The sequence below is a fragment of the Amia ocellicauda genome, chromosome 10 (genome assembly GCF_036373705.1).
Source record: "Amia ocellicauda isolate fAmiCal2 chromosome 10, fAmiCal2.hap1, whole genome shotgun sequence".
In the NCBI taxonomy this organism is placed as follows: Eukaryota; Metazoa; Chordata; class Actinopteri; order Amiiformes; family Amiidae; genus Amia; species Amia ocellicauda.
Window position 1 is genome coordinate 26,750,642 of NC_089859.1, and position 27,922 is coordinate 26,778,563.

The window sequence follows — 27,922 nt, forward strand, 5'->3', positions numbered from 1 at the left end:
CAATAGGAAGTGTAGGAGGTGTCCGAGAAATTGGGTGTTTATAATATCAGTTAGTTCAGAGCTATTTATTGCTAGCTTCCAGCACTGGCTGAGACAAAGTGCTTCAGGAAATAACATATCACTGCCTCTGTCTGCAAGCCGAGCCTTTGTTTTGATGCTCTTGAAAATAAAAATGAGCAAGAGAGCCCTTTGTGTGAAATGGATTACGTAAAGATTAAAAAGCTAGATTGATTTTGAGGCTGGGTATTGGTAATATATACTGTATAAGGACAGGATGTGAAAAATGCTCTTGTAATACAAAGAGGTGGGAGGAAGAGAAGAATGTCTGTAGTTTGTCTCATTCTGTTCTGTAAGAGATGCAGGACTCATCACTGAGAACAGACCGGTTTCATTCATACTACAAACCACAGCCATCTCTTTTAATCCTCTACATGCCATGCTTGGCAAATTGTCTGAGTGTTCAAAAAATTGAATACAAATAATGACAAGACCACCTCTTTGGTTGTCTGTGTAAAAATGAAAGTCTTCATTACTTTGGCACCCAATCAAAAGAGAATAAATGTTCTTAAACTCTTTATCATTGGTGGAGGGCTAAAAACTATTAATTGTAGTCTGGCTACATTTTATGCACTTCTTTGAGTGATTCTTGAAATATGTACAAATTGTCTAATCACTCACACTGCTGGCTGGTTTGTCTGGCCGCTCGTTGTTTATTCAGGTGTTCATTAATTTGAAAATGAAAATAAATCCCTCCCCAGAGATGCAACCCACATGAATTCTCAGTCTTCCACCATTATATATAACTATATAAAGGAAGTGTTTCCTAGACATGCCCTCAATCCCCCACATTTGTTTTATTAATAAAATCTACACTATTGTACATTGTATTTAAAACGTGCATGTTTAACATAGAAGTAGTATTTTGAAGCACTCTTGATATTGAAATACATGTTAGATACTGGCTGGATCAAAATGGTGAACCTCATCAGGTTTTGTGGAAAAACTAAACACCCGGTGCACTTTGCTAAGAAAATATACTAGAAATGAATATGTCCATACATTTGTATTCTTACTACATCCTTTTAAAAGAACAATCACTGTATGCCATTCAGCGCCTCTAAATGCCCCTAGGCATTATTAATTAATTTGGGAGTCCAGTCAGTTTAACAAGAATACAAAATTATAATATCTGCTTTTCCTTCCTTTGATGTGCTGATCATTGTTTGATATTTAGATTATCAAGGATGTTCATTGATATATCTTCATAGAATGGGTTAGGCCATTGTGTAACCCAGTGACAGCAAATCAAAAGCTGCTCAATAAGAATTCTGCTCTCTCTCACTCCTTAAAGAGCACATCTTAGCACTGGGCAAACAGAGGCCTTGTCAGTCACAAACTCTCAGTGTCTTCAGTGCATAGCGCTGCTGTCTTTGTCAGATTTACTCAAGTGTTTTGTGCTTGCTTGGCTATGCTAATCATGAAGCTGCAGTGAGTTCATTGGCACACACTACCGAGTGCTTCTCCAGAAATAACAACACAAAAAATATATAATAATATAGAAAAAAAATATTTGCAGACATATCCCCACAGTAGTTATTTTCCAATTATTTTTACATATTTTGCACAAACACAAAAAAGCAAAAAGCTTTATTTGCTTCTGGGTTTATGCAAACTTCAAACAGTGCCTCTGTGCTCAGTTCTTACAGTTCAGCTACTAGCCCTATTAAAGAGAAAATACAATAATCTAGGCGTGCTTTTCACAATATACATTACTGTACTGGAAACTGAATACCCATTATTATATTGCTTATCACAGTAAAAGAAAAAGTAGCACAAGTCCAGATAATTGCATTTTTCCATTTTGTGGTCAAGTAAGTAACTATGCAGTACTTAAAATTGTAATATTACAACTGATCAAGAATTTTGAAATGGCGGTAATATACAACATGCTGTGTTATGGACCCATGGTGCATGTGCTTTCACTTTTATCATTTCTGGGTTTACCAACACTGCTTGGGTGATTATGCAAGCCTCTTTCACAGGGGAACAACTTTTTCAGGAATGTTTACTTTGGGTTTCAAATTCCTTCTGTGTGCTTCCTTATAGAATATATAATTGAAATATGTATTATCAGCTTCATCCATTACCTATTGTGATCAGCATCTATGTGTTGACCATTGGTCTCAGTGCAATAAAAGATTTATATTTTGTTATTGTTCTGTATTTAAAAATGTGTGTCTTCCCCCTAAAATGTATAACTTTGAGCCTTCAATCCAATTTCTGAAGCAGGGATTTGGCCATGTTACAGTATGTGTTCAATTAAAAGTTTAATTTATTTTGAAAGGTAGCCCTTGATTAGGTTCAACAGTCTCTTGTTGTGCTGGGATGCACTCAGCAGCAATAGGTCTGTACATGTCATGAATACAACGCAAAGCACTATATCCCTGTCGGCAAACACTTTCTAAAAAAGGAATCTCACAAGGTAGCCTCACTCACTATCATTTAACTGCATTCGTCTTCAAGGCTCATCTGCCCTCAAACTATGGCTAAGATTAACTTGCTATATGAGCCATTTACTTGCATTTACTTCCCTGTCTTGTGGCCGGAGGGAAGGATTTTAATACTGAAAATCAAGTGAATTTTATGATCCATTTCAGATTTAAATAAATAAATAAATAAATAAATAAATAAACTACCATTGTTATGTAATGTATTTTAAAAAGCATAGTATCACTGTTATAGACCCTGTGCAATGTTTTGACGGTGTGCTGAAATACGAAGGCCGGTTCTCTATGTGGCAAATCATCGACTATGCTGCAGTGTCTGGGTTCAATTCAAGTTGAGACATATGTTCAAGGTCTGTCTGACAGCTGCCGTCAATAGACAGAGAAAGTCTACAGAATTTGATCAATGCACAAAAGAAAAGTGCTTAATTTGACTGTACATTGTGATGAATTTTAATAACCAAACACTGATGGTGATGCATGACTTACAGTACCTGATTAGAACTACAGCTGGTTTATTTATTCGACCCCTAATAACAGTGTATGGATGGTCTGTTACATTTGGACAATGGTCTAGTCCTCACATCTAGCCTCACACTTCTTCCGTGATTGCTTTTATCTGTGGCTGTTCATAGCCATGCTTTCCAAACATTGGATACAATGAGTCACCCTCTATTTTTTTTATACCTGATTGTATAAAGTGTATTTTGGATAAAGTATATGTTAAATCTGACATTTTCTTTGATTTCCAAGTATGGACAAATGCTATAAAAGGATCAGTGAACTTTCTTTCATCTAAACACATTTAGATTGCAAAAGAGGCCTTTGTTGAATCGTGTAATGCTTTCAGTGCTTCTCACCTGGTTCATGTTTCTGAACCTCTTCCTCCATTTTATGTTTGGTTTTGTTTCTTTCCCTCCACAGATTATTAAAGACCAGAAGCTGCTGATAATTGTGGGTGGGATGCTGCTGATTGATCTCTGCATCTTAATTTGCTGGCAGATAGTAGATCCCTTAAAGAGGACAGTGGAGGAGTACAACTTGGAGGTACGTACCTGGCTCATATTCAGTGGCGGCAGGGTGTTTTGAAGAGATGTCAGGCCGGATAGAATGTTTTCAGTCAGGAAAGATGGTGTCGTAGATATATAACTTGTAGGAAGGGAAGTATAAAACATGCAAGAAAGTCTGCTAAGAAATCAAGTCAAGTCATGCAGCTGAAATTTGAAGTATTTGCTTGTGTTGCATTTTCAGGTGTATCTGTTTACTGCTTCATTGATGTCAGTCTCAGAGTTTTCATAACATTGAAATAGTTTCTCTGTTTTCATGTGTTCCTAAACTGCAGGCAGCAGGCCTCAGTATCTTGAACAGTACAAATGATTACACTGTTTTTTTGTTTTTTGGGGGATGACAAATTGTAAATATAAGCTGCTGTCAACATAAGCATTTCATTTTGTATGATACAGAGCAAAATGGAAAGCTTTTGGTATAACAAAACTGCTGACACAGCACTTTCCCAAATATTAATTGCTTTTAAACCTTTCCCATCACAGTTGAGAGAGTGGTCAATTTCCCTACAGAATGCGTTTGCTCACAGTGCCCCAAAGCTGAGCAAATTAAGCCAACAGTTTGGGAAATTGCAGACACATATTGAGTTTTTTATTCAATTGCTACCATTCACAAGATAGTTATTCTAATTAATTGATATTGTCTGTGGCATTGTAACATTGTGTGCTAGTTAGTTCTTTTTTTATTTTATTATTTTACTTTACATAAAATTGCTATCATTATCGTTTTACTTTATCAGTGCAATCTGTTTTAATGTCTGTGGTTGTCATTGTTTCATAATTTAGTTTGAGCACAAAGGAATTAGTTGCTAAATGGTTCTGAGCCGAGAGCGATGTCTGTAAAAATGTGTGTATGTCATATTCCCCTTGTCTCTCTGAACTCTTGGAATATTTGTGTCTATACAAAGTGGGTAGCTGGTAACATTATGTAGGAAGCCATGTTGGAATTGACTTTACTTACAGGCTGTGTGTTTCAGCTTCAAGGAAAATGTCAGTTTTCTTCCAACATTTGCCTTCAGTTGTACAGTGCACGTATAAATGCTGGGATGTTGTACAGTCAATATAATGTATTGATCGCGGAAGATATCTCTGGAGCAGCTTCAGTGTTTCTTGTACATTACAGCTGCTGTCATTCACTTCAAATCAGTTGTTTGCAGATGAGCACAGAAAGAAGATATATGTTAAGTACATTTCATGCAAGGGATTTGCAGAACGTGCAGATGTATTTTCATGTGCATATATGTATATCTATAATGGCAAAATTCAATTTTCACTGAAGGTATTCAAAGGCAACAAGACTGAAGGAATGGTGTGAGGACAAATACAGCATGCTGTTCACAATACTGTGGTGTGGAAGAAAATCAAACCAACAAGCACGTGTCTGGGTTTTTGCCTTTTTCCTTCTTTCTTATAATTCCTCATTCCCGTTTTCTGCCTTCCCAGATCATGAACATTGTAGTCAAGGCCCTTTGAGGGTAACAGTGATAAATAATTTGCTCTCTTCATTTTCTATGCCAGTACTCTTTCATGTGGGAGAACAAAAGTTATGCTTCTGTGGTGGTGCGGCTGTTAACGGGTGTGATTCATAGCCTGATTCAATCGGAAGTGCCCCGTCACTTTCAGTTTGTGATGCCAGTCAACAACTTGAACATAGACAGTCTACTGTACATATTGATTACGTTCTTGCACAATCGATATATAATTAATGGCTGATAATGCTATTTTTTCTATTTGGATGTTAGAGGTTGCAGGTGTAAGGCAAAGGAATTGAAGGAGAAATTGGTTACCAAGTGCTGTTTAATTTTACTCTTGGAATTGTACTTGGTACCTAAACACACCTTCAGGGCTATTGTGAAGTTAATGCAGATGACACATTGCACAGTATTTGTGGTTTCTTGTGTATAAGGACATGGCCCTGCTTTCTTCCAGACTGTATGGAGGAAAGCAGGAAATTAAGAAAGATTCCTCCCAGGCATCCACAGCTGCTTGCAAGCTAGGAGATGAATGTTGGCAGGTACCTTCGGAAAAAATTAAAATAACACTTGGTGGTTTTAACCCACTGCTTCCCAGCTGGGGTCACTCTGGAGTAAAGCCAGTGTCTTTGTCCTTCTGGTATAAGGTATAAAGAAAGAGGAGATTTGGAATAGATTTTATTCAGTAATTAATTCATTTAGAGTGAAGTCCTGTGAGGATAAACCATACAGGTTTACCAGCCATAGAGTTTGAATTACTTACTAAGGATTAATCATTTGATGACAGAGAATACTAAAATAAGTCAGTTTGAAGATTAATTATACTATTTGTTCTATAATGTATTGGTATATGATATTGCAGTGCAAACTGGTCAAGATAGGGTTATTATTACTATTTTTCTTAAATAATACAAGTATTTGAGTGTACCCACTATTCAGACACATCTGATGACCACTTGTATCTCAGATTTTGATTGGCAGGCTGCGACATATGTTAACAAGTCCTGCCAGAGAGTTGTATAGATCTTTTCTAGTATTGAATAACAGAGTCCTGTGAGGTATAAGAATTAGTCAACTGTGACAGCTAGTCACGCAAGTAACAAACTGAAGTGTCATGATAAGTTAGTGCAGGCAAAACATTATTATATAAATCACTGTTCGATATGTGATGGTTCTAAAGATTGCTTATTGCTTTATTTTTACAATATATGTTGTTTGTGAACATATCAAATTTGTTATTTTCAGAGCTTGAATTGATGCACTGTGATTGGCATTATTTTTAGTATTGGGTTATACGTTTGTAGTGGCCCACCCTTATTCCAAATATATCTACTTGTTTTATATTTTATTTTTGGGAACTAATCATGTCTCTGACATTTCCTAATTTTCTGTTAGAAAGGACTTGTTTTCCCCCACTGATAGTAACCCATGCATTGGTTAGCATGTAAAAAGGCCATTTAATTTAATAAAGATGTAGTAGGTAATGTTTTCTGAAATTAAATATTCTAAAAACCAGCACTTGAAAATCAAAGTGTATGAATTCCAAGGAGCTTCAATGACTGTATTGTTGGTAAGTAGAGTGCTCTGATTTATTAATAATGCATTTATTTGTTTTACTTCGTCCTGATGCCACTGTATTTGGATATCTGTCTTTTAGTGTTGATGCATCTTAAGCAAAGTTAAAAATGTTTTCAATTAATGAAAGCTTTTGAATATGTCCCAGGGTAACCTTTAGAAAATCCTTCCTACAATATCACTGGTTGTTTTTCGTCGTGAACTAAGCTGAACACAGCCAGCTCTGACCAGTTTCTTGGTGCAGCATTATGTATTCAGATCAACACTTTATGCAAATGTCAATAAGAATTTTTGATTAAAAGAAGTCTCTGAAGGTGGCACGAGCCCTTGATGTTTTTGAACTGTAAATAGTTGTTCTTTTTCTTTTTTCCTGCCTGTGTTGAAGTCACGTCTTAGGAGGAAGGAGGTTAATTTTATTAGACTCTGACCTTCCTGCATTTTAAATGAAAGGGAACCTTTTGGTAATTGAAACTGTGTCAGATATTCAGGAAATACATTTCTTTAGGGCACTAAAAAAAAAAAAGGAAAGCTTATTTCTGTGCACTATATATCATTACAGAGAAAATAAGTAAATAAATATATTCTTCCTTTTGTATTGGGGACTACGCTACCCAGTTACAAACACACATCACTGCCCATGCACTCCCTCTACTTGTAAAAATAACAGCATCCCGGTGTCCCCAGAGCCTCTGTGTAGAACTGTCAGGAATCTCCTTTGGGCCACCAGTCTTGCATTGGTTGCTATGACCAAGCGAGCAGAAGAAATGCACACCGCACAGTGCACTGCGAGGGTCTCCCGACGGAGAGGCGTGCGACGCGGCGGCGCAGATGGAAGTGAACGAGGCTTACACTTGTGCTTCCTCCCATGGGATGGGAAGCAAAGATTAGTGATGACTGATGGAGGAAAGCATGGGCCATTAACTCAGACTTGACCGAAAGATTCAAACCATAGAACCGCTATGGTTTTTTCCTTCATGAATTTGAAGGTTGTTTTTGTACTTGTTGTTTTATCTGATTGTTTTATGGATGAGAAATTGAAAACTAGATAAATGAAGCAGTATTTAAAACTAAAACAAAACAAACATCATATGTTTATTTTAAGATGCTGTTCACCATGCAGGTTTTCACAATAAATGTATATGTACAATTTAATTGAAATTTTCCAAGTGAAACTGAAAAATAATTATAAAATGCAAAATGTTATTTGTCCCAAGTATGAATTCCCAGTAGAAATTGCTTTTGTATTTATTCATGTATCTAGTGTCTTATTTTTTATTTTTTTGAACAACCTCAGTCCTGGCTATACAACATGGTGTTGTGCCTCATATTAAACACAAACACATATTAACCATTGGGGGTGATACTTTAAATACACAGTATTCGCATGCCATACCTAATCCTTAACTGTGACCATTTGTTAAACAAACCTTAATTCTAAACCTTTGTAATCAGATCTACATAGGACATTTAACATGTGTTCAGCATAAAGTAAAATCAGCTCAGAAACTGACCCGGGAGTCACTCTGTGGACATATCAGCCTGGACAATTGAAGAGAGCTGTGTTAATGCAGACTTTGCCAGGAGTTCAGTGGAAAGAAGTCTCTGTTCTATATACCTCTGTTATTCCAACTCGTTGGCAGACAGATAGGTGTAAGGCTTGTTTTTGTTGCTGCTGTGAAAACATGAGTTTTTGAGCACTGCAGGGGATTACACAGAGAAAGACCAATAATATCCGTACAGCTGACAGTAGGCTGAAGTGGAAGCATGCAAGGGCAAGAAAAACAAGTTGGTTTACAGCAGTGAAAACCTCCAGGGCCTGATCTGAAACGTCGCAGGATCTCCTATGCTGGTTGTTTACTGGTTACACTGTGGATATCCTCTGTGGAAATGTCAGGCAATCCCTCCTCCTGGAAACCGTGGTCTCGGCTGTAATATCAGCACACAACAAACAAATGGGAGTTTCCTAATTGTTTCCCTACTGCATTGTGACATGCAAACTATTCCATCTGCAGTCTTTATTTTCCACTGTTTTTTTAATACCCTGATATTCTTACAGTATATGGTTCTACTCTGATATGACTGTAATAACATTTTAGCTTTCTCTGGCTGAAAGCTAAAGCTAAGCACTTTTGTTGTTGCCTGGTGTTTGTATTCAGTTTTCAAAAAGTCGACTTTGTTAGTTGCCATGCTACTTCACTTTGCCTTTTCTGTTGTTTTGCACTGTGGTGCAGAGAGAGGCTAGTTCAGTACCTGTACACAAGAATAAATCACAATACAGTCCTGTCCATCCGAATGTGGAATGGTTTATTGATGGAAAAACTCTTATGTTTGCTTTCTTTATAGAAAAAGACAAACCATGTTTTTTTTAATGATTCCACAAAGCTCCATTCAGAAGTACTAATATATTGGATTTTACCTTTGCAGTTTAATATCATGCCATCGGAAAGGATGCTATTAATTGGGTGCAAAGCTGAGGCATTAGGATCAATTTAGACCTAAAGAAGATTATATTCTTTAAGACAGATGTTTGTAAGTATGGTGACAGTGCTGCAGTCACACTACTCTGGCACTAAAGTACTAAACCTTGAACAAAAACCTACAGCATTTAGATAGCTAGAAGCATTAGATTCTGAAAACAATTTGCATTTATAGTGTTATAGCTGTGCAAATATTTAGCTTTGAGATTTATGATGGGTCTGTGTTGCTAGGCTACATTTCTGTTTTTGTTTTATAAAGACCATAATCTTTTAAATTGTTTTTAAAACAGCCACAGAATGGCATAGAACGACAAGGATATATAAACCTTATAATAGGAACACATTAAGAAGAAATAAGTATGAAGTGAAAATGTGTGCACAATCGGTGGTCCAAATTCTGTGTCCCTTTTGATCAGCTACTGCAGTGCATACAAATACACATCCAGTGCATACAAATCATTACGGGCCGTACAATAATGCTTTGAAGCAGCACTTGACAGTGTGGGTTCTTCGAGGATGCGGTTGTTCAAAGCAATGATGTGGGCTCTGTCTGGACAAAGCCGTGTAGAGCCATTCCTACTGAATTAACAGGAGCAAGGAAATCAAAGAGATTCTTGGCTGTAGGACCTGTAAGGTCTGGAAATGGATCCCACATTGAATTTCTTCATATATCGTTATATTTGTTTATACACCGATCAGCCATAACATTATGACCACTGACAGGTGAAGTGAATAACACTGATAATCTCGTTATCATGGCACCTGTCAGTGGGTGGGTTATATTAGGCAGCAAATTAACATTTTGTCCTCAAAGTTGATGTGTTAGAAGCAGGAAAAATAGGCAAGTGTAAGGATCTGAGCGACTTTGACAAGCGCCAAATTGCGCAAAACTGCAGCTCTTGCCGTGTGTTCCCGGTCTGCAGTGGTCAGTACCTATCAAAAGTGGTCCAAGGAAGAAAAAGCGGTGAACCGGCGACAGGGTCATGGGCGGCCAAGGCTCATTCATGCACGTGGGGAGCGAAGGCTGGCCCGTGTGGTCAGATTCAACAGACGAACTACTGTAGCTCAAATTGCTGAAAAAGTGAATGCTGGTTCTGATAGAAAGGTGTCAGAACACACAGTGCATCGCAGTTTGTTGCGTATGGGGCTGCGTAGCCACAGACCAGTCAGGGTGCCCATGCTGACCCCTGTCCACTGCCAAAAGCGCCTACAATGGGCATGTGAGCATCAGAACTGGACCACAGAGCAAAGGAAGAAGGTGGCCTGGTCTGATGTATCACGAGTTCAAGGTGTTGACTTGGCCTCCAAATTCCCCAGATCTCAATCCAATTGAGCATCTGTGGGATGTGCTGGACAAACAAGTCCGATCCATGAAGGCCCCACCTTGCAACTTACAGGACTTAAAGGATCTGCTGCTAACGTCTTGGTGCCAGATACCACAGCACACCTTCAGAGGTCTAGTGGAGTCCATGCCTCGACGGGTCAGGGCTGTTTTGGCAGCAAAAGGGGGACCTACACAATATTAGGCAGGTGGTTGTTATGGCTGATCGGTGTATGTGTAAAGTGAGGTAGAGGTCACCGTTTAGATATAAAGTGCTTAGTAGTATCTTATAGTAGTCAAAAGAACGTATGTAAACAAGGACATGAAGGGAACGTGTTGGGGAGGATTTATAAAGTCACTCTAATTAACTGTTCCTCATTTGAAGGTTAGATTCATTTTCGTGATTCTGGACCCAACTAAAACATTAGCCGGGCATCTGGCAGAGCAGAGGTTTTGCATGAGTAGAGATAATTTGGCCCTAACCTATAATGTACCCTTTCGCTGTGTCTCTGCATTAAAAGTAAAAATAAATAAATTTGACAACGGACCCAAAGGCTGGAGGTCTGTTTTAATTCCCAGATTACAAATGAGGCGCTCAAAACATGGGATCGCTTGTTTCTGCACAGCACTGCTGAGAGGTACTCAAGAGAGTCCAAGAGGGCTTATCTGGGAAAGCCTATTCAATCTCTTTCATATAAATACTGGTGATGTAAATACCACCATGGTAGAAGTTATGAAATCTGAGTCAACACTCAGTTGGCAATGAACCAAAAGAAGAGAGATGGGGCAGAGACTCTGACTGGATTAGGTACTATTAGCCATGTGTAAAAAGGTAGAGCAATATTACCATACTAAGCAACAAAGGAGTTTAACATCATTCCATTATATATGTGAATGTATTGAAATGTTAAACTATACTGTTAAGGATCAATGGAAAAGTACTGCAGGTTTTATAACAATAAATGAAATGCAATGCTTTGTAGGTATTAGGAAAACTATTTTAATTTTGTATAGCCTCCAGTAAAGACATGACTGTCCAGACTTATTCAGCTAAAATGGTGCAAAAAGGGGTCACAAAAACTTGAAAGTAAAAATAAAAAATCCATATACAACTCATCTTTGTTCAGGTTCCGCTTATATACATTTCTAAACCCGTTATATATTTCAAACAGTCCCATCTTCAGCTGTCTTACTCTCAGAGTCCCTTCCTACATTACAAGACTGATGTAAGTGAAGGAGAAATGCAAAGATTTGTGTTTTTTAAATATTTTAACAATAATACCAATAATAGGCCTTCAAACAGAAAAAACAAACAAATAAGACTTCCCTCTCCATCCCAGATTTCTATGATCCTCCTGTCATTTAAAATCCAACCCATTTTCTGTGGACACCCAGAGATCAGCAGTTTGCTTGTATGTCTTTACTGTGTCTTTCAGAGTAAAAAATAAATAGACACTAAGCAAGAACATACTGGGGAAACTAGGTTAAGCTGACCCAGTAGGAAGAGGCTCTGATTATGGGAGTCCAATTAAACCCTCCTTTTAAAAAGTTACTGTTCTCTTATGTCACATTTTGAAATATATTGGGCCTTAAAACATTTCAAATATGCTGCAAACCACTGTTCCATGAATAGAGGATCTTCTTGTCAAATTAGCTTTCCAAAATACTGCGATAAGCAAGTGAATTATTGTATTTAACAGTAAATATACCAGATTATTGAATTAATACATCTTAAAATGAACACCAAAAAATAAACTATGTATATGTAGACCAATGACTTAGACAGTTTATTTACTTTCAGTTTATTTACTCATCTATTTTATATAATTATATACACTCACCTAAAGGATTATTAGGAACACCTGTTCAATTTCTCATTAATGCAATTATCTAACCAACCAATCACATGGCAGTTGCTTCAATGCATTTAGGGGTGTGGTCCTGGTCAAGACAATCTCCTGAACTCCAAACTGAATGTCTGAATGGGAAAGAAAGGTGATTTAAGCAATTTTGAGCGTGGCATGGTTGTTGGTGCCAGACGGGCCGGTCTGAGTATTTCACAATCTGCTCAGTTACTGGGATTTTCACGCACAACCATTTCTAGGGTTTACAAAGAATGGTGTGAAAAGGGAAAAACATCCAGTATGCGGCAGTCCTGTGGGCGAAAATGCTTTGTTGATGCTAGAGGTCAGAGGAGAATGGGCCGACTGATTCAAGCTGATAGAAGAGCAACTTTGACTGAAATAACCACTCGTTACAACCGAGGTATGCAGCAAAGCATTTGTGAAGCCACAACACGTACAACCTTGAGGCGGATGGGCTACAACAGCAGAAGACCCCACCGGGTACCACTCATCTCCACTACAAATAGGAAAAAGAGGCTACAATTTGCACAAGCTCACCAAAATTGGACAGTTGAAGACTGGAAAAATGTTGCCTGGTCTGATGAGTCTGGATTTCTGTTGAGACATTCAGATGGTAGAGTCAGAATTTGGCGTAAACAGAATGAGAACATGGATCTATCATGCCTTGTTACCACTGTGCAGGCTGGTGGTGGTGGTGTAATGGTGTGGGGGATGTTTTCTTGGCACACTTTAGGCCCCTTAGTGCCAATTGGGCATCGTTTAAATGCCACGGCCTACCTGAGCATTGTTTCTGACCATGTCCATCCCTTTATGACCACCATGTACCCATCCTCTGATGGCTACTTCCAGCAGGATAATGCACCATGTCACAAAGGTCGAATCATTTCAAATTGGTTTCTTGAACATGACAATGAGTTCACTGTACTAAACTGGCCCCCACAGTCACCAGATCTCAAACCAATAGAGCATCTTTGGGATGTGGTGGAACGGGAGCTTCGTGCCCTGGATGTGCATCCCACAAATCTCCATCAACTGCAAGATGCTATCCTATCAATATGGGCCAACATTTCTAAAGAATGCTTTCAGCACCTTGTTGAATCAATGCCACGTAGAATTAAGGCAGTTCTGAAGGCGAAAGGGGGTCAAACACAGTATTAGTATGGTGTTCCTAATAATCCTTTAGGTGAGTGTAATTTGGATACATATTCTAAATGTGTATAGCAGTGATTTGTGTTTATATTAGTTTGCTGTGGAAGGTAGGAAATCATCAAGGGCAGAAGCTCAAAAACTGACATCTCAGTCACTACACAACCTGCAGCTCCCCCTTATCCCTCTGTGATAATGATACAGGGAGAGCCCCCGGACACTGGATATATTTCTAATTTGAATATTATTTGTGTTTCAGAATATGTAACATGGAGTGAATTAATTTAGTCCTGAGGAAAATGTTGCTTTTATTAAAGAACAGTGAAAGTGAAAAGAGATGAACTTGAATCATACTTGCATACCTTTGTACATACGCATGTGCAGAGTCTAGTGCCCTCGGCAAAATAACAGCACAATGTTCTTACTTCTGGATACTACAGGGTCTCTTTGGTTTATTTATTACTTATAAACTACTTTTATTGTGTTTTTTATTGCAGCAGTAACAAAAGAAGCTGTTGTGGGTGGCGTTGATGTCTGGAGTGCAATACTGAGCTATACCTTTAATGCTTGTGAGCAGTCAGTTTACCTGCACGTGCCAGAACTGCTAAACAGAACAAGCACTGTGGAGCTGTGGAGTGCAGCAAAACAGTTTGTGTAGTGCAGCTTCTTGCATCATTATCCTTTCTCTTTTCCCCAGAATGCTCCAGGCATATTTTTTTATTGTCAACTAAATACCAAATACAGACATTATGTAGTTCCTCTCTGCACAGTTTTCTACTTCCTAATAATCTGAAGTGTACAACACGGTACGCAGGTGGACAGCATGTCTGTTTTGTCTGTCTTAAATCATATGGGTATCTGTGCCCTGAAGAGTTGAATTAACATGCTGGTCAGTTGTTATTTATTTCATTATTTATTTTTCGTGAGAAATCTGTCATTTGTTACAAAGAAAAGCAGCTTCTAATTCAGTGTCTGCTGAGGGAGAGTTGAAGAAAGATTGATTTGGCAGCAATCAATTAAAACACTCTGTCTGTCAGTACCTGTAATTTAAAGCCCTCCTCACTCCGGAGGTGTTTGCTTTAGCGCTGTTCCACTTCAGCGCAGTCTCAGCCCCATGGCTTGTGTCTCTTTAAGACAGTTACACAACATCGCTCTGGCTGCAGCCTCAGTATCTTCCTTTGGTTGGAGCAGTTTTCGGGCTAAAGCTACTCTGTGAACACCTGCTATAGCCCTGGGAACTGGGGATTAAATAACTGCCTAATAAATTCATGTTCCCCTTCATTTCTTTCCAGTGAATGTTTCTATGTTTACTAATGTTAATGGGAGCCCTCTCTTGAGCGATAATCAGACCGCAGTCATTATTTGTACTTCATATCGTCCTATGTATGAATTATGTGCTTTTTGGTTTAGTGTGTAAAATACCCTTTCCGTTCAGAAAAAAGGCTGCTATTTGAAAGCATTTGTGCTTGTGTTTCCTACTAATGAAAGAGAAATCATCAGGAGGCTGATTTACATTCCAGTGGGCTTCTTGGTTTCTTTCCATTACTCTGGGCTGCTGTTAATGCAGGCAGCAATAATATTGCGGTATAGCATCACCATGGCAACAGCCACGGTTCTGACACTGATACAGCAGCGCACCACTGCTGATATTTAGGACCACAAAAAAGAAAAAGAAAGGAATCACTTTGTCCTCGAATGCTGCAGTAATAACCACATACACATGCACACATACATGGATGTGTTTATATTTCTCTCTTTCTCTTTCTCTCGCTGGCTGTGAAACACTTCCACCTCAAAGTGAAGCCGTCAAATCCTGCTAGGGTAGGTGCACCTCCATAACCCAGGCCCGCCTGTGCTGGCATTCACTGGAGCAGAAGTCACGGATTTCTTTGATGTGTAAATGCACCTTAAGAAGGATGTTTAATATTTCAAGTAATTGGTCTGAACATGAAAGCTCTCATTAGTAACTGCTGGAGACTGGAGATAAGGAAATGTACAGTTAGTGGCACACTGTAATATCGAGCGCCTGCTGAAGGAATGGGGTCCCTTCCAGAGAAATTCCTCTCTGTTTTTTGTTGCCTGCCCTGATTCTTGTGTAGGACTGGGCCAGTGGGAAAAGCAAGTGGACGTGGATACTTAAAAATATCCGGGCCTCTGAGGTTCTCACTAATACAAACATGACAGATTTTTCTTTATTTCTTTATTTTTTAGCAGGTTACCAGAGATGTTCCTGTGACTTCTTCAAAAGGAGAGACATTGAGAGTGATAGCCATTGCGAATGTTTAATTCTGACAGGCTCGGATATGACACCTGCAGTAAGTCTGCTGTCAGATGCTTTAGTCTTGCCTGACAAGCAAACGGATAATCAGGCATGCAAGGCAAGTGCCGAGAGAAAGAAGACAAGCCAATCACAGCTTTTAAAACGCTCACCTTATATGTAGAGCCCAGCGATAGACTCATGGAATCTCAAATTGTTTAACACTAAATAAGCACATACAAATATATGCCTTTCCATTTTCCAGACGCAGAGTGTTTCTTCTCAGGTGCAGGTGCCGGTGTTGACATTAAATAAAGAATTTCATCAGACTGGGAATGCTTATTTTGGAAAAGCTTTGCTTACAGTTGACTCACAAGCCATGTCGATTGGCTAAAATCTAATTTTATGTAGTGTAATGATCAATGTAGTAGGTAAATGTTTAAGAATATTAGAAAAGAATATGCAAATTAGTGGAATACTGGCACATGAAAGTCCTAAGTGTTTTAATTTGTTTTCTCAAGATATCGAGATACAATCAACAAAAAATAAATGAAGAAGCCCATCCCACTACAGTGTAAACCAACTTCCTGGTGAGCTGCTAACATTGTTCAGGTAGAAGTTACCAGACTTTAGGTAAACATGTTTTGATGTGCAGTGTTACCAATAGAAAATAACTGAGATGAATGCGCTTTGGGAATACGTTCTTGGTTTGGTTGTTTTCATCTGCAGCTTCAAGTTGAACAGCAGTCACATTAAGATTCGGACGACAGCATTACTGCCAGTGGAAATGCAAGTGTTATCTTTGCAAAGTCCCAACACCTGGAACATTACAATAGATGGGAAGCAGTACATAAGATGAAGAGCTTTCTCGCTGTGTAAAGAAATCCATTAATCTGAAGGAGGTTACTAATCAACACTACACACCTGTTTGCCTCCAAAGCTTGTATTTTATTTCCTGTGCAGGTGGTGTCCTACCCATTGTATCGAGTTGCAGTAATTCGCAGATCAGCAGTCTCACTGGCACTTAACACCCGATCATTGCCAGTTGCCAATAAGGAGCATGGTAGAATCAGATTCCCTGTTTTAAGGCAGGAATGTGTGGAACCACAATTTTGAAATGTCACTAACAAGCATGTTAATGAAGTCAGACATTAGCAGTATCAAATTCCAATCCATTTTTGTGTGCAGTACTTCCAATGTGACTTTCAAGATGTGCCCTTCTAAAACGAGTCAAATCTCTTTTCCGCAGTTTCTCCATAAACCAAGAACCAGCTCGATTTTCTCATTGTTATAAAACCCTATGCCATTGTTATCCAGACTAGAAGCAACTCTGATTTACTTCTGAGTCGCAGGTGAAGCTGCTAGTTTGTCTAGAACACAGTTGCCAAGCAACAGCTGATTGCGTATGAGAGAGATGTAATTTACCATTTTGTAGTGCAGTATAAATGGCACTCAAAGTTTTACTATTTTTCTAGTGGAGTTCCAAATGAAAAGTGGTGTCAAGAGTTCCTGTATTTAACAGAAAAAATGTCCACTCAAAAGCACACTGTAATGGAGAATCCTGGAGATGCCTCTGTTTTTTGGATTCACCTCTACCTTGGATTAAACAGAGCAGTTGCTTAAATGCTGTACATTACAGGGATATCCCCACACAGAGGATGTTCTGGTATCCATAGTCACACCACTGCTCTTGGTGCACATAAAGGCATTGACACATGGGTCAGATATATCTATTATGCTGTATGCTGCAGCTCAACATGAATACATTCTTACAATTGCTAAACCACTGAAATAGATTGGCAGGCATGCAGCAGCAGAGTTTCACACTCTGGATTCAATTTGAGTTGTGCTACAGAAGCAATATATTATATATAGAGAGAGAGGGGGACAGAGAGAGAAATGTAGTAGTGGGTACTGTGATTGGTTTATGTACTTACACTGCACAAAGCATTTTTGCCCTGCCAGGGATCCTCATCCAAAATTATTGCACATTAGTTGAGCTGCCAAAATAGCCATGGACTAATTATGAACTGTAGACACTGCTAATGAAGAGATCACAGTGCTTTGAAAGCATGCATATGTATTCTCCAGAATAAATCACTGACCACAGAGGTGGATAGACTTGGTTTGTCATATTTATTAAAAAAACACAATGAATATGATAATATGTTCCTGACATTGCTAAATGTTAGGGAAATAAGTTGGGGGAAACAGCTACCTACAAGTGTTTTTAAATGTATTTATACATCAAAAAAATTGCAGCTTTTGCCATGTGAATGTTTGGGAAAAGTGTGAACTGCTTGATTGAATTGAGTCTTTTTTTTTTTTTTTTTTTTATAAATCAAGGTGGAAGCAAATTTGTCGCAGTTTGAAATGTGCAGAATGCAGTTAGTGTCCCTGGTTCTTTTTTAGAAGCTGTTTTGTGACCTAGTTCTAATTCTGAAACTTTTGAAAACCATGTTATTGAAGTACTTTCAGAAGCTGTTGGAGTTGATAATGCCCAGGCACTTAAACAGTGGATACAAAGATAGAGTTTATCTGGAATGACATTTTCAGCATGTGGTTTTTAAATGAGTGCAAGTACTTTTTGAACTCCCACCACTAACTCAATACAGAAAGTGTTTGGCAATTCACAGCTTTAAGTGTTCAGTTCAACTGCACCGCATCCCTAATTCTGATAAACGATGACCAAAAAAAGGAGAAAAAATGTAAAGTTTATATTTCTAACATAAGTAAATATGTTTATATATAATATTTAGGGTTTCCAGTAAATTAACTGGAGGCTGAACATACTTACCATTAATAATATAATACACAATAAATTAGTTATTGCAGCTGCTATGTCTTGTTAGTAAGGACAGAATAAAGACAGATTGTCATGAAGCCATAACATGTTTAGCCACATTGTACCATTTTCTACACCCATTGTCTTTTAAATTGCAATGTCCTCACAGGACAATACAACAATAACGATTTGTTTGCAGTAGTAATATAAAGTAACATAACATGCACAATACAATACATGCATCTACAAAGTGTTCTGTAACTTTTTTTCTGTAATTCTTTGTGTTCACTGCTTGTAATTTCCTCAGCACAAATCGCAATCTTCTTTCATGTCACTGTTACTAACATTGTGGCAGGTTCCGATCTCTCGCTTGCTTGTGTCTAGCGCTCTGTGGTAATCTTCTGCATTTTATCCCATTAAGTTCCACAGACCTCCAGCCCATGCAGGAATGGCAGCAGAAGGCCACCTTGTTGATCTTGGTCATTACGAAACCCCCTCACTGTAACAGTATATGATGGAGAGAATATTTCAGCCAACAGATAATAATTAAAATTTGAGTGCAAAGACCATCCCTCACTCATATTATGCAGATTGCTCATTAAAGCTTGGTAGATCAAGGTCATTGCCAATAGAGGGATAAGATCAGATTCCTGCTACCATGTGTACACACTGCAATTCTTGGTCTCGGCAATGCAGAGGGCTAAATTGAATGGTTTAATTAAAGCAGTTAAAAAGTGGCTTTTGACAGCACACTTTATAGCCAGTTAAGATCATTAAAATAATAATAGCATTAATTAGCTAATATCTATTCTCATTTCATTCACTGCAGTGGGGATGTAGAGCTCTGGTCCTGCAGGGCCACAATCTAGTAGGTTTTAGAGGTCTCTCTGAATCATCTGCAGCTTAAAGGCTGGGAAACCTTAAATGGGTCCAATTAAGTCAATAATTAGTTTTATTAGATTAGAGCTCAGAGTGATGTCACTACCCAGACCCAGGGCTGAGCACCTCTGCTCTATGGGTCAGTGAAATTGTTACATTTACATTTGTGTCCATATCAGTGCTCTGTCTCAGTATGGGAGCCTGGCACAGAAAAATGAGTGTGCCTCCATCCACCTCCATGTCCAGACTGCACAACTACACAATAATCCTTTTTATCATGTGAATGGTACCCTGTGTGCATGTGTGACAGTCTCAAAATTGCAGAAACATTGTGTGCAGAAAAAGAGCACTTGTATTGTATAACACAGGCCCTCTGGATAGAGTGAGCAAACTCAACTTTATTCATTCAGTTTCTAGATATCATATATTAGCTAGAAACTGTTAGCTAATACTATTTGACTCCTGCTGGAACTCAAAACTGTTCCTTTGACATTAATGAGAAAATGTAATAATAATGGTGATTCATTATCATTCTCACTACATGCCAATATGGTGACTGAAATAAGAGCATTAAAAGTAAAGTCAATAGTTTGTGCTGTGTATTCTATAAAACCACAATACACCCTGTAAAATGCTACAGAAATAACTGGTTAATGTGAAAGTGTAGTTCTTTTGTCCACCAGTCATATCGGTCGTTTCATGTCTCCTGCATGCATTCCCGCACAAAATGAAATATCCAGCATCTCTCAAGCATATGTCTTCTGACATCGTCATGCTGACTTTATGGAGAGAAACATTCAAGGTTCCCGCAGATGACAGTTAATGGGCTACGTCCTCACTGTGGGTTAGAAGAAAAAACACCCCAGTTTGTCCCGTTTCACCCGACTACATGTCCGTGGAGCTCAGCCGAGAGGCAGGCCTCTGAGACAAGAGGCGGGTGTTGTCAAAACTCGTTAACATTACCCCAGTGCCCACAACGCTGATCTGCATCTCTTTTCTCCTGGCTGAGAGCAGAGTTAGAGGCTGATAATTAAAACCAGTGACAGAAAAAGCCCTGGCAATCGACCAGCTCACCTGCCAAACGCAGGAGATAAACTGGGCCTGGGTGCTGTGCCGGAAATTCGGCTGCTCTCGGACAAATCAAGCACACAGAAGCACTTGACTTTTCCTTTGCTTGTGTCACCATTACCTTCTTACTAAAAACTCTCAATGCGACCACAACATTTAAAATTGTGTTTTGTGTTATCATATTAATTGGAAATAGACTCATTTGTGGTGTTGGAATCTATTCTATATGGAATCTAAAATTCCAATTGATTACTTATTGATTCAAAATGTCATGGCCGTGGTGCTCCAGTAATGTATAAGTACTGTGTGGCTTTTTCTTTTCTCTCTGCACTGTTCTACCCATTCAAAGCAGTTCTTATATTTATTTAACTGCCATTCTGAGAATTTTTATATAATCCTTAGTGCATATAATGCTAGTGCATATATTCAAATTATTTGGTTTGACCTCTTGAAATTCTGAGCTTTGATCTTCTGAAGCTTATATAGAGCTTGTTGGCTTTCAAAATACAGCTTTCAAACAACTTGAATTGTATAAAGATTTGAGAAGGGTTGCGTAGATTATGATGTAGAGGGCTTTTTTAATTATAATGTCAGAAATCTGCTGAAGATTTAAGAGCTCCGCTTATTCAACTTTGAAATGACAACACTGAGAGTTTTTAATCTTTTGAATGTACCGACTATAAATTGCCTATGCCTGGATGATTTTAATATTTACTATTACACTTTTGATATGTTTCCTAATGTATACTTTAAACAGAAAAGTATAGTGTAACTTTTATACTCAGTATTGTTTCATTGCCTATTCAGCTTATATGATGACCTGTGAATTTCTGCTTTTTACACACAAACATATCAGAACAAAAGACAGGAAGTCAGAACTCTTCTTGTAACAAGACCAGTTAAAAAAGTTAAAACCTTAATAATAATCCGTGTTTTATTAGGTGTAGGGAACCATACTAGTTTCTGTAAACTGCATTGTAAACTTGATTTCTGAATGTTTTAAAATTTATGACACAGATCTTGTTATCTTGTAGCCCTCAGAAGATCTATAGACTGTAGCACTTTTGACTTCACATGTCATTTCAGTTGTACTAACATTAGATGACAGTTAACGAGAGATGGCCCCTGCTGCATATTCATGTAGGCTAATGATATATGGGCCAAGTTCCCTTGGAAAAATTTTTAGTAGGCCGTGAAAAGTACTGATATTCTGGGGGATGAAAACAAGAATCAAAGAAAAATAAAACATAGAAGAAAGCTGACAAATCACTTTTGATCAATATTCATAAGTGGCTGAAGATAGACGTGCTGAGTTATAAAATGTTAACCATATGGCTGCTATTAAATCTTGCACCTCTAATTTATTGCCTCATATTTAATGAACGCTGAACTACCACCTAAGGAATTTTAAGTGCTGAAAGGCATGAAGCTGAGGTAATGAATCGATATTACCTTTCCCATAACATGTATTTATTCTGACAAATTAAGTAAATGATTAGCTCTTTTTTTCCCCAGATAGATTTGAAGAACAGTAAAATAAATAATATGTTTTAATTCATTATGGAATACTTATCATACTTATCAAGGGACACACACCATAAGGTTTCTGGTAGTATTTCTATATCTTAAATAAATTACACATTGTTGTTTGGTCGGTTTGTTTTTATGTTTTGCTGTGAGTGAATTAATCTACCACTTATCAAAACTGCTTTTCTATAACAGTGGAGGATACAATTCTGCCAATACGCCATAGGCTTCAGTATAGGCAAAAACAAAATCTGTGTGTAACAATTGTATGAAATGTCAAGCCTTTCCATGTCACACAAATGTGTTATTTATGGCAACCATTTATATACAAAAAACAAACAATCAGCGTACAATCAGTTTCAAAAGAGGAAGGATAAAGCTGGTCAAAAGCCCAGTCAAATGTTACAGGGTTTCATGAATTTCAACTGTAAAAATCTCCCATTTTCATGTTCTAGATTCCCTCTACTTCTCTTACTGTGTTTTCTACATATCAGTAATCATGGATTGGAAAGGCAGGAAGATATATAGTTTCAGTTCTGGCGAATAGATATGACAGAGTAGAAGGGAAATGGTTCCTCAGATGACATCAGCACTGTTATCTTTCAGGCATGCAACCAGCTCAGCCCCCTCCTGTCAGCCATCTGTATAGTAATTAACCTCCGTGACACACTGAGCAATGAAAGGGGGCTATGGCTGTGCAGTATCGAAAAATCACATTGGTCCGTTTCACAGTAGGTTATTATGGGGTAAAGTGAATGCACCCTGGCTGATTTCTACTAGCTTCTGTTTCTCAGATCGACAAGTGCACTGCGAGGGAAGTCTGATGGTGTCTTTTAAGAGCACCAGAGTGGTAGAAGTTAGTTTAATGTGTTTTTCTTCATGTAGAGAACTTCTCCTTTTCTGCAGTACAATCAAAGCAAGCAAATGTTAGAGAAACATACAACCTACAAACAAGAAATCCTAAGACCAGTTTGCCACTAATCCATCTTTCCAGTAAGATATGAACAAATTATTTATTATTTATTTTATTTTTTGTACTGGGATCAGTTCAATAACTATATATATATATATATATATATATATATATATATATATATATACACTCACCTAAAGAATTATTAGGAACACCATACTAATACTGTGTTTGACCCCCTTTCGCCTTCAGAACTGCCTTAATTCTACGTGGCATTGATTCAACAAGGTGCTGAAAGCATTCTTTACAAATGTTGGCCCATATTGATAGGATAGCATCTTGCAGTTGATGGAGATTTGTGGGATGCACATCCAGGGCACGAAGCTCCCGTTCCACCACATCCCAAAGATGTTCTATTGGGTTGAGATCTGGTGACTGTGGGGGCCAGTTTAGTACAGTGAACTCATTGTCATGTTCAAGAAACCAATTTGAAATGATTCGACCTTTGTGACATGGTGCATTATCCTGCTGGAAGTAGCCATCAGAGGATGGGTACATGGTGGTCATAAAGGGATGGACATGGTCAGAAACAATGCTCAGGTAGGCCGTGGCATTTAAACGATGCCCAATTGGCACTAAGGGGCCTAAAGTGTGCCAAGAAAACATCCCCCACACCATTACACCACCACCACCAGCCTGCACAGTGGTAACAAGGCATGATGGATCCATGTTCTCATTCTGTTTACGCCAAATTCTGACTCTACCATCTGAATGTCTCAACAGAAATCCAGACTCATCAGACCAGGCAACATTTTTCCAGTCTGTGCAAATTGTAGCCTCTTTTTCCTACTTGTAGTGGAGATGAGTGGTACCCGGTGGGGTCTTCTGCTGTTGTAGCCCATCCGCCTCAAGGTTGTACGTGTTGTGGCTTCACAAATGCTTTGCTGCATACCTCAGTTGTAACGAGTGGTTATTTCAGTCAAAGTTGCTCTTCTATCAGCTTGAATCAGTCGGCCCATTCTCCTCTGACCTCTAGCATCAACAAGGCATTTTCGCCCACAGGACTGCCGCATACTGGATGTTTTTCCCTTTTCACACCATTCTTTGTAAACCCTAGAAATGGTTGTGCGTGAAAATCCCAGTAACTGAGCAGATTGTGAAATACTCAGACCGGCCCATCTGGCACCAACAACCATGCCACGCTCAAAATTGCTTAAATCACCTTTCTTTCCCATTCAGACATTCAGTTTGGAGTTCAGGAGATTGTCTTGACCAGGACCACACCCCTAAATGCATTGAAGCAACTGCCATGTGATTGGTTGGTTAGATAATTGCATTAATGAGAAATTGAACAGGTGTTCCTAATAATCCTTTAGGTGAGTGTATATATTTGAAAAGAACTGATGATGCAGTTTAAGATGTTAAGTTTGGGGGCTGTCAGTACATCTAGTAGATCATCTCTGCCTTGAGTATAGGATAGGTAACAGAACCTGAAGATTGCTGCTTCAATTCCAGGCTTTATCCTCAAGCTTATTGTGGTCAGTTTCCCAGGGTGCAGCACACACTGGGCCAAGTGCTGCCACAGCTGGCAGACAGTGCAGTCACCTGGGAGTTCCTTGGCTCAATGTGAACCACCTTATCAGTGCTCCTTCAGACACCGAAGCATTGCTGTTTACATTATAGTCTCACAGTACAAGAACTACATGATCTAACAATGCACCTCTCATGGGATATGTTACTTTTCTTCTTCATCTCTCCCAGGCTGGTGAATGGATTGTTTTGATCTAGTATGGTTGGGTAATGTTCTATTCCAAAATGGTGTCTATTAGACTAGTAAAATAATACATATGTCTCTGATAACAAGTATGTTAATGCTTAGATTGATACCTTAGTATTACATTAGGGTCTTCTTTATTCTCCAGCTCTGCTCATTTGTGCCACCTATTGGTGAAATAGGGGAGATATTCAGATATAGTTTTCACACTATGACATATGTAAAAAGTATCCCTATAGATGCCCATATTCTTTATTTAAATGCAGTATGTAGGGTCTGTGGGACAGTCTTATGATGTAATTGCTTTACTCAACTGTGATTAGTGGCAACAGTGCTATGTTGACTAACGGAAACCATGTTCCTTTTAGAAGACAAGGAGTAAAACGTGTAAATTCGTATCCCTTCCTTGCAGAATTAATCCATGTGTACTTGTTTGTACAAAGCACAACATTGCGTACCCTTTGTTAGCAGATATTAAGAACACCATATAGCAACAGCAGCAACTCACAGCTCTCAGAAGTTCCCACTTTTCAAAAGTTACATTTAGAAGATTAGATTGGATACAAATATTGTACTCTGTTTGTATTTTGCAAGACCCTTCCTCCATCAACCGCTATCTGCATAGGTGTATCTGTAATCTTTACCCCTGCTCTGATAATAATCTGATTGGGAATGCTGTATTGCCATATTCAAGGTCATCTGAAGGCACTAAACCCATCTTAAATCCTGACCTTTTTTCTGTTTGTAGCTGAGAGGGTATTATTCCTTTAATCATGTAATAAACACCATTGACGAGCCAATGTTTGTAACAATATCATATGGTTGGGTCAAGACTAATTAACTCCAGAAGCTGGGTGTTCAGGGCCGGTGTGGTCAGTCATAATTAGTGAGATGATCCATCTGCAAACAGATTTTAGGTTTCTTCCCTTAGGTCTCTTTGGATGTCATGCTTATAAAGGATTATTCTATATGAAACTTGCTTAGGTTATGTGAAGTCATGTTACTTTAAGTTTTTCACAAATCCATTTTCTTCAATCCCTTTCAAAACAAATGACAGCACACTGCCAGCATCTGAATCAGACTCCTCACTGCCCTCTGCTTTGGTGGGAAAGATGGCGTCCGCTGGTTCCTCCTGTGTCCTTCGTGTGGACCAGCTCATGCCTAGTGCAGCGTCGTGGAAGCTGCTCAGACTTTTCTTGGTCACTGGCCGTGTGCCATTACCATTGTGCCAATGTTTTGTAGAATACGCCTATTTTACAATGATTGAATTTATTCAGAGCAACAAGGTTGGATGGTTTATGTTTTAATTTGAATTTGAAGCAGATTTACCCTTTAATATGTGCTACTATTGACATCCATGGAAAAGTACAATTTCTCCAGGTGACTTTGAGTGCAGTATACTCTTAAACATGCTGTACAAATGCAATGTGATAAACGTGCAGAATATTTGTTTGAAATTAACAAATAAAAGAAAAACTAAATCTAATGATACACTCTAATACAGTATGTCTGGCATTTCATGCAGACCTTTTGGTATGTTGTTATGGAATGAATCTGTATCTGTGATAAGTCACACAGTATACTGCATTAGAATTCATCCAGTCAGAGTGTACCGCAGTGTTGCAAAGCCTTTTGCAGGATCTGCCAAGTCGCAGCCTTTGTGATTAACCGCCTTTCGTCACTCATGCCTTCTGTCTCCCCTGAAACCAATGCAATCTTAAGAGCTGGGAGCTGAAAGCCTCTTCTTCTTCACAATAATAAATCTGTGCTGTTGCAACTGGATTAGATAAATATTTTAGTAGATTTGTTGCAGTTGTTTTTGCCCTTATAGAAAACTGACAACAGTATGTGGTGCATGCTGCATAAAATCCAGATAATAATGAATAATATGAAATTTTAAAGGTGCCACTGGTACTTTCCAAGAAACATTCAAAAAGCATGGACACACAATAAGCTGGTACTGTCACAGCACAGCGTTGGGCTAATGTTTTCTCCCTATTCCCTCTGTATACAATCATGACATATGTTCTGTGTGTATAAATCTTCCGCACAGCCTAACATACTATACCTATAGTGTCATGCTCTGTAGTCACATGACAGTTGAGAAATGTAATAATAACAGTACAAAATGACATGCTGCTCTACACCATTGTATTGTATCATATCCCCTGATGGCGACAGTTTAAGTTCTACCACTGCAACGTTTAATGTAGCTATCATTTTCACCCAAGTCATTTACTGAATATCCTTTCCTTGTTGAGCTTTGTAAATCAGGTTCCCAGTACATTGTAGCCAGCATGCTATTGTTGTGGCACTGACCTACATTCAGCTCAAAGGAGAAAAATAGAAGACATTTATGTAATTGTGAGACTTTTATCTTTTCAATGCAGTGCCTATACTGTATATGATCTTATTAGTTCAATACTTAATTCCGTTAAATTATAACACTTGCTGTGATTCAGTTGGGACAACATCACACATGTGGCAAACACAAGTGACATAAATAAATGAAGTCATATCACACAGATGAGCCCCACCTATTATGCCCAGTCAATGCTCCTTAACCCTTTCACACTGTTGTGACTTTCTAGCAGCAGTTGAGCTCTGATGCCATTTTGATTAATGGTGCTTCCGTGCAGTTCACACACTTGAGAGACGCTTCAGTAACTCGTGCACACAGTCATTCTTGAAAGGGGAAGTTGTACCTCATTTAGCAATTAAATGAAACATATAAATACATTACCAGAATATACTATAGCTACTATAAAAACAATAATTGTTTGAGGCTGTCAGTTGAATGATCCTGTACATTATGAAATATTCATCTTGCCGTGCCCCCTGTGGGCTTTAAAATGAAGACAAGGTTGAAGGTTTCCAAGAGGAGTAAAAGCATCTGAAGGATCTCTGTACCGTATAAAAAAGCCAGGAAATGATGCAACAATCTGTCAACACTCAGAAAGAGTTTGAACATGGCAAATGTAAGGAGAAAAGGGAAAATGTATAAAAATTCTATAATGTCATGGTAGAACCCCGAATCGAGCGCACTGCCATCTCTCTTGTGCCCCCTTCTGGTGACGTGCAAGTCTCTGAGGGCCGACACGCTGGGAAGCACTGGCGATTTACTTGGTGATTAATTTCATTTCTAGCCGGAGCAGCTGAGGCTCAATAATGAATTGACTTTGACCATCTGACAGTAAGACAGCGAGCCTGCTGTTCGGCCACCTGACCGCCGCACTAGCACAGGACCAGAGAGATAAAGGCTGGCAGTGTGTTGGCAGGGAGCACGTGCCAAACT

General features: G+C 38.6%; 1 protein-coding gene across 1 annotated transcript in view; it reads left to right on the forward strand.

Annotated features, from left to right (window-relative positions):
- gabbr2 (gamma-aminobutyric acid (GABA) B receptor, 2) overlaps positions 1-27,922 on the forward strand; it is a 237,120-nt gene that overhangs the window by 165,433 nt on the left and 43,765 nt on the right. Inside the window, exon 13 of the mRNA XM_066715759.1 lies at positions 3,429-3,551. Coding sequence (XP_066571856.1) covers positions 3,429-3,551 — 123 coding nt within the window. The remainder of the gene's footprint in view (positions 1-3,428; positions 3,552-27,922) is intronic.